The sequence below is a fragment of the Fundulus heteroclitus genome, unplaced genomic scaffold (assembly GCF_011125445.2).
Source record: "Fundulus heteroclitus isolate FHET01 unplaced genomic scaffold, MU-UCD_Fhet_4.1 scaffold_638, whole genome shotgun sequence".
NCBI lineage: Eukaryota > Metazoa > Chordata > Actinopteri > Cyprinodontiformes > Fundulidae > Fundulus > Fundulus heteroclitus.
This window is the reverse complement of record NW_023397075.1, coordinates 56,335-68,264: the sequence shown is the minus strand read 5'-3', so window position 1 is coordinate 68,264 and position 11,930 is coordinate 56,335. Positions and strand designations below refer to the sequence as shown.

The following is an 11,930-nucleotide window of genomic DNA, read 5'->3' as shown; positions in this document are numbered from 1 at the left end:
AGAAAAAAAAAAGAAAAAGACGAGCAACAATTATTACTGCTGCTGCTGCTGCTCCAAGGTGCAGGTATGTATAGCTCTGAGGTGGAGCTGTGTGAGATTCTCACTGTATAATAACATGGAGTTAAAAAAAAAGAAAAAAAAAAGTGAAACATGGTGGTTATGGTGTTGTGCAAAAACTGTACAACTAAATGGTTTTTGCATGGCCAGTTGGCTTTTTAACAGGTTTGCAGTTTAGTAGCTTCGGTTTTTAAACTGTGAAGTGTGGTGGCTCTTACAGTTTCCATTTTATTTTTTTTGTGTGACTAGGAATATTTCCAAACGGCTACGTTGGTCCTTCATGTGAGAAAACTAATAGTGTAGTAGCCAAGTTTAGGCCTGCTGATGTGCAGTGTGCAGCCACCCCAGTTTAGAAGCTTTGCCCTTTTTTTTTATTTTTATTTATTTATTTTTTATATATTTTTTTTAAACCTCTGAACCTCGACGCCAGTGACCGCCTTATGCCTTTTGTTGTTTGTCCGGCGTCCGGTTAGAGCCCGTCATGCTAAGCTCACCTTTTACCTACATGGACCCATCTGGGACCGTTTATTCCAGAGGACATTTCTGGAAGATTCCCAGCTGAGCCCAGCTAAATCATGGAGTAAAAACAAAAACCCAACAGCCCTTAAATTCATACATCTGGTGAACACACTCTGGAAATTCCTCCCACACTTCCCATTTTCTTCTTTTCAGGGAAGTTGCACAACACTCCCCCCCCCCCCCCCCCCCCCACCTCTCTCTCTTTTTTACTCTCGTAAATAGTTGAACTTTGTTTGGCATCCAAAAAACCGGTGGCTGTGTCCCAACTTTGTGTGCTCCGAGCGTGTAAACAAAGCGCTCTCTGCGTCCATCATTGCCCGGGCAGAGAAAACGAGCGGAGCAGGGGAGGTGTGATCGAGGGCGTATGTTGAAAGCGTGCAAGCATTTGGTCTGCGTGGGAGTGGTGGGGGGCGGGGGACAAGCCGACAGCCAGCTGTTGCCGGTCTCTGGGCCTGGAATTCCAAAAGCCGTGTCTGAATAACTTTCAGGAACCCCGTTTGGTTCCCCTTTTTTTTTTTTTTTTTTTTTTTTTTTTTTTTTTTTTTTTTCTTTTTTTTTTTTTTTTTTTTTTTTTCTCCCCGCAGAGCCACAACCAAAAGAACTCTAGCTGCAGACTCCGAACTGTGTCTGAGAAGCAAATGCGTCAGCTTTTTTTGTAAAAGTGGATTTTTTTTTTTTTTCTTTCTTTCTTATTAGAGAGACAAATGAAACGGCAGCAGTCTGACCTTCATTTTGGACCAGGGGCCAGCAAATTCAGTGAATGTGTGTTTACTTTGCAAGTAAAAAGGTGAAGAAACGAGGACCGTCCAGAGCAAGAATTCTGTTTTTATTACTCTGTTGGCCGGTTGCCCTGAGCCATTTCTCCTTTTCTCTCTGCTTCATAAAACAGGGGGGGTGTATGGTTCCTATTAGATCAGTGGGCTTTAGATAAACCTCCCCCCTACATTCAGGCCTAACCCCCACCCAGCACACGCACACTTCCAGTGACCGATTGATGGAGCTTTCAGCTTGACTGGTCCTTTTTTTTTTGTAGAGACGCCCATCGGCCACAGCCGATCCAATCGATCTCTTATCTCCTGAGATGCCTTGGGAAGTGGGGGTTCTCAGGGCTCTCGGACAAAGACCAGCACGCAGACACGAGGACGGTCATATAAACACATCTCTACGTGCGGAGGTGGTCTTTGTTCTGCGTCGAGTGGCTTAATGAGCCGCCTGGAGTGTGTTTTTTAGTGGGCTTGTTTGAAAAGGGAGGGTGACGGGTGTAATTTGGGTCATTAAGGTAAATTCCTGCCAGTTGTGAGGCCTTCCCCCCCCCCCCCCCCACACCCCACCATCACCACCAACTGCCTCCTCTTTAAACACACACCCACCCAGCTTGTCTGAGCTAGCGCTTGCTTTTCACTCCCTAGGTGAGGTCTCCCGGGGCCTCGGTGTGGAGGCTTTGATGCTTCTCATTGCTTTCAGAAGCAGAGGAAGCGGTTTACATTGTCTTTCTGCCTGCCTCCCAGTGTGTCTGAATGAGCAGCAACCGTGGTTTGTTTAAGAGTCAAAGGATGAACTAGACAGTGGAAGGTAAAGGGGGGGACCTCAGAGCCCCAGCACCTGCATGCCTAAGGTCTGACTCCAGATTATGACGTTGAAATTATCAAAGGTTGCCTCTCTGAACAGTCAAGAACTCCCATATAAGGTGGCTATTTCCTTAAATTGCTCAATGTTTGGCTCAGAAAATTTCTCAAAAATGACAACTTGACACACCTTGGAGCACTTTGAGAACATAGATGCACCAATCAAACCCGCTGTTGATCAAAAGTTTAACCTGATGGGCACTTACCCACCAACTCTCTCTCCTCCTTTGTTTAAAGTAGAATCAAAGTGATAACATGACTTATTCTGAGTGGTGCTCTTTCCCCCACATAGTTAGTGTAAGGAGCACCAATCAGAATGGCTGATTGCTAATCTTTGGTTTGCCTAACTGCGAGCTATAAGGACTGTATTTAAAATATCCTTTTTCTGACCTTCCTGTCATTAGCAGAGTGATTATCATGGAGGCGCCGTCTTGCTGGGGTGTGTGGGTGAGAAGGCAGTCTCTGTCAAACGGGTTTTATTGCCTTTTTATTGAGTTTAGCATCATATTTGTGATAATCCTTGGTTATTCTTACTAAAAATGTGGTCTTACATTGAAAATGGACCCTTAAAAACATTGCAACTTGATTTTTATCCTGCTAGCCTTCTTATTATCTCCTAAAAACCCTGCTCTCTTTCGTGTAGCCTTACTTAATTATGATAGGTTGTAGAGGGGGGGTGCTTCAGTGATACAGAAATGGCTACATTTTAGTCATCTTTAGTCTCTAACCTTTTAGCTGTCTGAGTGGGGGTAAAAAATGCTAAGGAGGTTTCTTTACTGATCCAAAAAAAAAGGTTAGGTTGACATTTTATCATCAGCCAGTTGGGGACGATTGAGCTGATTTCAGTCACCAGTCGATATGGATTTCTAGTCGAGCTACACAGTATCAGGAAAACGTTGCGATACACCCTCAATTAATTTTCTGGACTTGCTGTGTGCATGCATGCCACCTCATTTGCAATCAAATGTTGCATCCAGGCAGCTGCATTATTGCAGACAATCATGTTGCGGTGGTGATTGTGAATTGATATACTGTTGCTGTGCTCTCTAGATGCATCTACAGGCCTCTGCAGAAATGAGGAACCTGGTTAATGGTTGCTGCTTTGAAATTGTCTAGTAAAAAAAAAAAACAATGCATTTAGAAAATCGCAGTTAAGCATGAGATTGGCTAAGAATGCAAAGAAAATTGGAAACCATCAGGTTCAGAAGTCTGATGGGGGGCTAATCGTTATTTTAAATTCTCGCGATTTACGCTAATGTAGCAACATTAATTGCAACAAACTTATTGTTTAGCTCTGCTTGGGGCCGTGTGCACCAGGTAGTCAGTAGGTCTGTATGCTTTCCCGTTTGCCGAGGTGTAATCTGGCCGTTTACTTTAAAAACAAGCTGCTTGTTGCATCTTGCAACAAACCTGAACAAGCACTTTCGTAGCCCCGGGCAGCTAAACCAAAACAACCGGCTTTAGAAAGCGTTTACGTCGTCACTACAGCTGAGGCGGAAGCACTCTGGCAAATATTGAGTGACTCTGTAACCACTAATGGTTATGTGGGAATGGTATCGGTTCTCGCTTGACTGGTGTTCTGGGGAAATGAAGGGGAAAAAAATATTCTGGGACGGGATAAAACGTAGTATGAGTATCAACAAGGACTTGTACTAGTCAACAACCCATCCACCCTTCTTTCTGATGCCGCCCTGGGCATCTGTCCGTTTGTCACGTGTCACAAACCTCCTCTGTTTGTAAATTGGTCATGTGACCCATTGTTTACATTCCAATACAGAGGAAAACAGCCTTGTGTTTAAATATAGTCAATAATCGAATAGTTTCAGCACTAATATTGCCGTATAGGTTCATACAGAACTACTTTAGCTTTTTTTTAAATTGATGAAATGGTTATAATATGCTTATGTTTGCACAAACAAAAAAATACAACTTAGAATTTATACTTTATTTTGTGTTCATAGAGGGGTCTATTCCCTATTTATAATAGTTCCCTGTAGCTAAAAATGTTTTCAGTTTTAAAAGGTATCAGATAAACAGTCGTCACTACTTTTTATTAAACCAAAGAGACATTGTTTGGATGTCGACGTTCATCTGCCTTCCCTAAAGTTTATTTCATAAATGGTGCATCTGTTGCCTGGTCAGCTTACTGTTGGGACTCCTTTTCGCCCTTGTTAATCTCACCCACTGCCCGCGCACCCTGCCACCTCCATTCCTGTGGGCTTCTTGAATTTGAGCCGCATGTCTGGCATTCCTCAGACTAAAGGTTTCTACTTCCTCCTCTACAAAGACCCCTATTGTACCCAGCAGGCCCTGATCCCCCAGCCACTGAAAGGAGTGCCATGGATCACTAAAGCCCCACCTTGTTTCCATGGGGGGGGGGGAAATTGAATCATGGTGGAATCTGGCTGACCGGTGATGGGACGGGGATAGTGTGTCAGCTGAAACACGGGGATCCTGGGAGAGATTATTACACTTCCTGTCTGCTAATGTCATGGAAAGATCCTGTGTGAGGTTGCACCTAAAAACTAAAATCTGTGTCTGGCCTTCATGCTGGACTTTGGCGTCTTGCCAGTACAGTAACAAGAAACACAGGACTGCCTTACATGCCTTCCTTCTACGCCTTTCTAGAATGTTCTTGTCACACTTGTGCAACATTAACACATTGTTAATTTGGTGTTTTGTCACTGTAGGATTGTTTGGGTCCAGTGTCTTGTGTTTTTTGGAAAGCCAGTCTTGTAAGAAATCCCATTCTCGGTTTGCCACGATGCATATAGGGGACAAGAGGGGGGAAAAGGTGCTCCTATCAGAAGAGACTACTTAAACTTGGCCTATGTGCAGAATGTGTAGAGTGGAGGCTCCAAATTACTGAAAGGAATATGAAATCTGCAACCTATGAAGTCACGTATTAGAACCGTAGCTGCTCACACACTGAACTCTTCGATGGCTGCAATTATGGCTGCAGGTTCCTCTGCAACCACAGCTGCCGGAAGGTTCTGGCTGAGGTGACTCCAGTTTGATTTGCTCCTTGTCCTCGGTTGTGTCGGAGAGGAGCTCCGTGTTTTTCTTCTTCCCCAATCGTCAACCGTCAGTTCTGTTCGCCATGTGCTACATCAGCAGACCCGTTTCCTGACTGTCCAACACATCTGGCTTATTTCACATCTGTATGCAAGACAGAGTCCACATTTCCTGTTCTGTGCTTTTGCAGTCTGAAAGTAAATTCCTTAACTGTGACATCGCCCAGAAACGAGCTTTTAGAGGATTTTTTTGCACGGTAAGGGAAATCTGGGATTGTCATCATTGCGTGAATAGGGCCCCCGGTTGGGTTTTCCATCTTTTCATGTAAATTCTCCGCATTAGGTGGCGCCTCTTTGTCCCACCCACCGTTCAAAACATTCTTGGAAAACCTCCGACTCCTAATGAGGACCACACTGGAAGTTTGGTCACCTAGCATCTGGTTTCTCTTGTGCGATTTGTGCACAACAAGCTCAGTCTGCTGTGAGAATGTGTGTAGGAGCCTGTGGAAAGGGGACAGAGTGGGGGGGAGGACGGGATCTTCGTCACCTTTCTAGATTTAGAGATCCGGTGGGAGAACAATGACAGGAGCTAATTACGCGACGGTCACCAGGTTACAGTGCGTGTCGGCAGTGGGATTGCCCCTTGTCTTCCCGGCTGGCAGAAAGCTGACTTTAAACTAGTCTGTTTACTTTAGCATTCCGCGTGTGTGTTTCTCCCCCCTTCCTGCTTGTGTTGTGCTGAGCTTAAAAGGGTCTAATGATGTGTAATTTGGGGTCTGACATCCCTTTGCGTTCACAGAGATGGATGCAGATGCATGCAGACCTCACGCTCTGCAACTCAGCTGCTTTGATATGCGGCTCCTCTTTTGTAGCCCGACGAAAAATATTCAACTCGTTGGAAAATGTCAGCCAATTCTTGGGCTTACCCTTTGGTTGGGAGGTCTTTATCTTTCCAGTGATTTGTTCAAGACTGACGGGAGAGAAAGAGTCAAACACAGTGTGGTTGTGATTGTTGGCAATGTTCCTTGATAGCTGCTAAAGATATGACATTCTAGCTTGGCCATTTTAGGTTGACAAGGGACACTCAGGATAAAAAGGTGATATAAAGGCATCAGAATTCCTCCATCCTTACAAGTTTACTTTAAATAAATTTGAAAAATGGATTTAATTGAGGAAATTCCATATTGTAAAAACTAATTTTAAAAAGTACAAAGCAAAAGTCTTTAAGTAGGCCCCAGTTGATGATGAAGTACTGATTATGTTGAACTGATGCTCATTTAATAACATTTTACCTATTAAAATAAAGGTTTGAAAAAATTCTTCTGTCGCATAATTTTTTTTCTTTAAGTTCCACATTTATCCAAGCTTTCTTCATATGAAGGGACGTAAAAATAATTTGCACATTAAATGCTACAATCCCAACCCAGTGAGCTTTTGTGAATTTGCATTCATCAACAAATGAATGCAAATGACAAATATTTATCCTTTTTTGCTAGCCATGCAAAGCTAGCTATTAAATGTATCCTGTTTTTTGTTTTGCCTCGTCACTTTCCAACACTGTAAAACGAGGAATTTTTCTCCATCAATGGTGTGTAAACAGTTTGCAAAAAAAAAAATGCTAGTTGTGAACAAATGTATCGTTATTAAATGGCTGCATGTTTTTCACCGTTAGCTTGCGTTTGTTCAAAAGCCAACAAGGGTTTTGTGACATGCTCATTAACTAGATTGGATACATTTATCGTCACCAGTAACATTTATTATTTTATTTTTTTATCCCCTTTTTCTGATTTTATGGGCAATGAGAAATGGCTTTTATGGTGTATAATGTTGGCAAATACTAATTAATGTAATTTTATGCGGGCTAACCTTTTTGTTAGCCTTGAAAATGTTAACAAACATGGTGGGTTTTAATTTAATAGTTTCAAATCAATTGGTTTCTTGTGCTTAAACCATTTGAAATGGCGAAAGGACTTAAATGTAACTTGTTACAATAGCAATTTGTTAACTAGTGCTGGACCCAGTGGAGCTCCTGCAATCCTGTCAATTTTCCTTTTAAATTTTCAAAAAGCGCACCCTACAGAAGTGGTATTTAATGTGTAATAAAGTATTTATTAAATGATCATGATGACAAAACACTTATCCTGTAAGCTCCATACAGGTCTGAACACAGAAAATGGAAGCAGGAATATGAGATGTTGTGCACACATCAGCCTGTGGCATATCTGTACGGCCCAGGCCTGGAAGCGTTGTTTTGAAATGGTGTTATCCCTTTTTCCCAATGTTTAGATTGGGAACCATAGCACTCAGTGTACAGACATTTCTTTTTTTGTGTGTGTGTATGTGAAGGAGCATTCCTGCCTATTCCTCACAGTAATACTCAGAGGGGGGGCATCCCAGGGGAATCTTCAGTTACCAAAAACAAAATTCCCTGGATTCTTGGCAGCTTGCAGCCTGTGGTCATCTCTCGCCTGTCATGTGATCTTGACCCACCTTAACTGCAGGCCACCCACCCCCTCTCCTCCTTGCTCTTCCTCTCCAGAGATGTTTGAGTCTGGCTGAGAGATGGGCGTCTCCCAACACATGGTTTTAGTTTCAGAAAGACATTTCCTCACTCCTAAGTTCTCAGTTTCTCTACCCCCTTTTTTTTGTTTTTTTTTTTTTTTTTTTAACTAGGAGTTATTGGGTACTCAGCACATTTTTCTACTAATGCGCTATTTGTTTTTGTTCCTTGTTGCTATGGATTATGGTTGAACTGCAATTATGACATGGCGTATCAAGGTTTTTAAGCAGAGATTTGGCCCTCTTTATACACTCATTAAACCTGTCTAAGGGCTTTCTGTAGATTTGGTTAAAGCCCTTAAATGTTCGAAGGCCACAGCGTCTGAACCCTTGTTCTCACCACAGGCAGAAACAGCTAATCAATTTAAAACTGTGTAGCTTCTCGTAGAAGCTTGAGAATCCGGTCTTAACGTTTTAATGATGTCTTTTGTTCCAGGATCTCCGTACTACGACAACGTGAGGCCCCTTTCCTACCCAGACTCGGACGCTGTCCTCATCTGTTTCGACATCAGCCGTCCAGAAACCCTCGATAGCGTATTAAAAAAGGTGCGTGGCTGCTTGCTAAAGTCAAAAACTGAGTACTTGTATGTTATATAAAACTATAGCCTATTGTACCCTAGACCGGATAAAAATGTTATTAAACCTAAGCTGGGCTGTTTTGGGATTTGAGACTTTCCTTTTATTATAACTAAATGGCATAGCTGAAATATATTTAAGTTGGATAAACATCATTGAAACCATTGTTGTTTGGTTCTTGGTAGATTAACAGTAGAAGTCTAACACTATCTGCTGGGGGAAGCAGAAAATGCAGTGCATCTTGGTGTCATTGTCATTTACAGAACTGTTTTTAGTTTCTATCCCCCACAAAATGTCATTAGGCGCCTGCCATAGCGTTTGTTTTTCTTTCTCATAGGCAATTGAAGGCTGACAGGCAGTGCACAGCAATAACTGGGGGAAGGGAGGATTGTTTTGCTCAATTTTCCATTAGCCAAGGAAACCTCTAGTCAGGCCGGTGCATTTTTTTTAAACTGCATGAAAACAGTGACTGTAAATTGAAGCAGTTTTGAGAAAGTACCCTACGTCTTGGCCAAGATGAAATTCTCAACATCTGCTAGATGTTTTCCGCAGTTTTTTTTTTTTTCTTTTTTTCTTTTTTCTCAATGATTCCTCTACAAAAGAAAGATGAAAGCTAAATTTATGGAGTCTGACAAAACCCATTGCTGGTCTGAAACCACCAGTCTTATGTTTATGTAGCTGAATTGGATCTCATGATGTGACGTGCAGACTGGTGTTGCCTCCCCAAGGCTGGCTGGATCTAGAGATGCTAAAGTGTTGCTAAATCACCAGCAACTCGCATGGGGCGGCTTAGCGGTCAGCATCTGATGGCTCTTGTTGTGCCAGCTGACCTCCGTGTGTCCAGATGTGGACAGAACCAGTTGTCTGGCTGGCGGACGGGTTTTTATCTGCGCTCCCAACAGGGCGAGGAACTTTATTGGTTGTGGTCTGGCCCTAAGCCGGTCACGTTCTGCTGAAATTGTAAACATCTCATGACTGGGCTGAGGCACTGCTTGACGCTTCCCAGTCATCTGTGAGCCTGCGCTGACGGTGAGCTCATTTTGAATAATTGAGGTCATGCGTCAAGGTCCGCCAGTGTTCCTCGTCTCGTTTATTTGGCTTAAAGTAAGTAAGAGTGTGGAATGTAACCCCCCCTCCCCCAAGGGGATGAAAACCGAAACGCTACACCTCAGTTCTCGGTGCTAGATTAGGGAAGCTTCAGATGGCCAAATAAACAGATTTAAATTTATTATGTTAACAAGGGACATCTCACAATCAACAGGTTCTCGTATGAAAATTTTTAGGGAACATGTTTGATTATAAACAAACTAATCTTGAGGTCTTACACAACTTACTGAAGTGCAGCCTCTGACAGACATTTTAGGCATTTGGTCAAGTTATAGTTGCATAGACCCATTGTGTAAAGTGACTTCCTCTTCACGTGTTGATGAACTTGATCCTCTGACCTGCTGGGCATTCGGCCCTGAGGCACATTAGCCCCCCCGCCCTCTGATTACCGCCCCCAAGTGAAATGCCATTGATCACAGAGCATTTATTGTTCGGGAGGAAATGTGGGGATTATTTGTAGTTCCTTTCCAAGGTTCAAAGCATGTGGGGCTCCAGGAAGTGCCAGCTTTAACCTTTTTGTACTGAAAGACCAGGTGACCGTGGGGCTGAAACTCACGGGATCTCTCATCAGGACATTCTGGCCTACATAAGCGACGGCATTTTTACACTTTAAATCGAACACGGTCTCAGTTAAATCCCCGATTTAAGCTTAAGGTTTTTGTGTGGCTACTAGAAAGAGGAGACGGAACAAAATGGGTCAAATGATGTTGGGGTAATTACTTGGACTCTGTGATCTCAAAGTATTTGTTTTTTACAGTGGAAAGGGGAGATCCAGGAGTTTTGTCCCAACACGAAGATGCTGTTGGTCGGCTGCAAGTCGGACCTGCGCACCGACCTGAGCACGCTTGTAGAGCTGTCCAACCATCGACAAACCCCAGTCTCCTATGACCAGGTATTCAGCCCTTTTTAATAAAGGAAATAAACCCTGTAGATTATGTTCTTCTAGTTTAAGCAAATTACCCCAGATGCACTGATGTTTATGTCCAGTATCTAATAATTTTAGCTTATTTTTGAACTCTTGGTTTATTTGAAACATGGTTTTAGTTCCTAAGACTTGAAGTGGATTAAAAATGAGAAGTTCATTGCAAATAACATACAAAAGATGCAATGGGACAGACATGTTTTATATTAAGCTCAATCTTTAGCATCTTAACGATAAGCGTGGTTCAGCTTTCTTTGCTAACAAGTATTAGCTTCCTGTGAATCTGACTTTATTTTATTTTATTTTTTAAAGCTTTTAATTTCCAGAAGTGATCACATTTAAACCATTTTCCTCCCCAGGGCTCCAACATGGCCAAGCAGATCTCGGCGCCTTACATCGAGTGCTCGGCCCAGCAGTCGGAAAACAGCGTCAGGGACATTTTCCACGTAGCCACGTTGGCCTGCATTAACAAGAACAGCAAAAATGTCAAGCGAAGCAAGGCGGCGCGTCCCAACAAGAGGATTTCACACATGCCCAGCCGGCCTGACCTGGCGGCCGTCTCCACGGATCTCCGGAAGGACAAAGCCAAAAGCTGCTCGGTCATGTGACTCGTCAGACTTAAGTGGGGGGGTATCAGACTAAAGAGAATGAGGACGCCGCATAGTGCAAGCAGGGAGCTTAGGGGCAAAGCCCTGTCCTGCATGCTAAAATAACCCTCGTTTGTCTGGAAAAGGGGTTTTTATAAGCTTCAATTAATGTGTTACTGGAATATTCTGCACCAATGAGAACTCGTTGAGCGATTGCGTCACAGTTGAGGTGTGTGTGTGTGTGTGTGTCCCCCCCCCCTCACTACAGCCAGTCCCACCAGAGGAGGAAGCTATCAGTCAGCTGGCTATCAGTTTAGGGAGGAGCCAGCTTCCTCTGAGGACGAAGCGGATGTAGTCGAGGCGTTTCTCACCAACAGGAAATGAGCAGGAGGAGTGATGTCATTAAAAGATCGCAGAGGGTTTTAGAACATGCAGTCTTTTTAAATGAGAGCCAAAGCCAGCTATGGCAGGGGGCTGTGGCCTATGAAAGTTTAAAAAAAAAAAATTAAATTAAATTGTGCAGGCTCAAGGACTCCTTCCTCAGAGGGCTTTCACAACAAACTCATCACTGTGGTTTTGAACTGATTCACTTTGACCTCTGCTCCCGTAACTGTCGGTGTGTGTGTCTGTGTGCAGAGGAGTCCCCCCTGTTTCTGATAATGTTGTTGGTAAAATGTGAAGTTGTTGGTGTGCGACTGCCTCTTTCTTTTACTCTGGCTCTGTTGGTTTCATCTTGCTGTGCCGCTAATTGCGCTCTGTTGCCTCGACCAACAGTTTCTGAAGTAAGATTGACGACTTTTAAACCTTTGAACCATAGGTTGACCACTATGTAGCAAAAGAGAACTTCAAGTATTGTGTACAGTTGCAACTTCCTGGAATTAGTCCGCAGTTTACTTTTTACATATCACAGAGAGAGAGGGGTGGATGTTTGTTTTTTGGGTTTAAATATTGAATGCTTGACTTT

At 43.2% G+C, this 11,930-nt stretch overlaps 1 protein-coding gene across 1 annotated transcript; it reads left to right on the top strand.

The window, feature by feature from the left end:
* Window positions 1–8,210: 8,210 nt before the first annotated feature.
* On the top strand, window positions 8,211–11,471 carry LOC118556353 (rho-related GTP-binding protein RhoE; the record flags this gene model as incomplete). Its single annotated transcript, XM_036133555.1, is given in 3 exon segments — window positions 8,211–8,320; window positions 10,215–10,349; window positions 10,739–11,471. Coding segments are annotated over 3 exon segments (494 nt in total), but the record flags the coding sequence as incomplete, so codon positions are not given.
* Window positions 11,472–11,930: the final 459 nt, after the last annotated feature.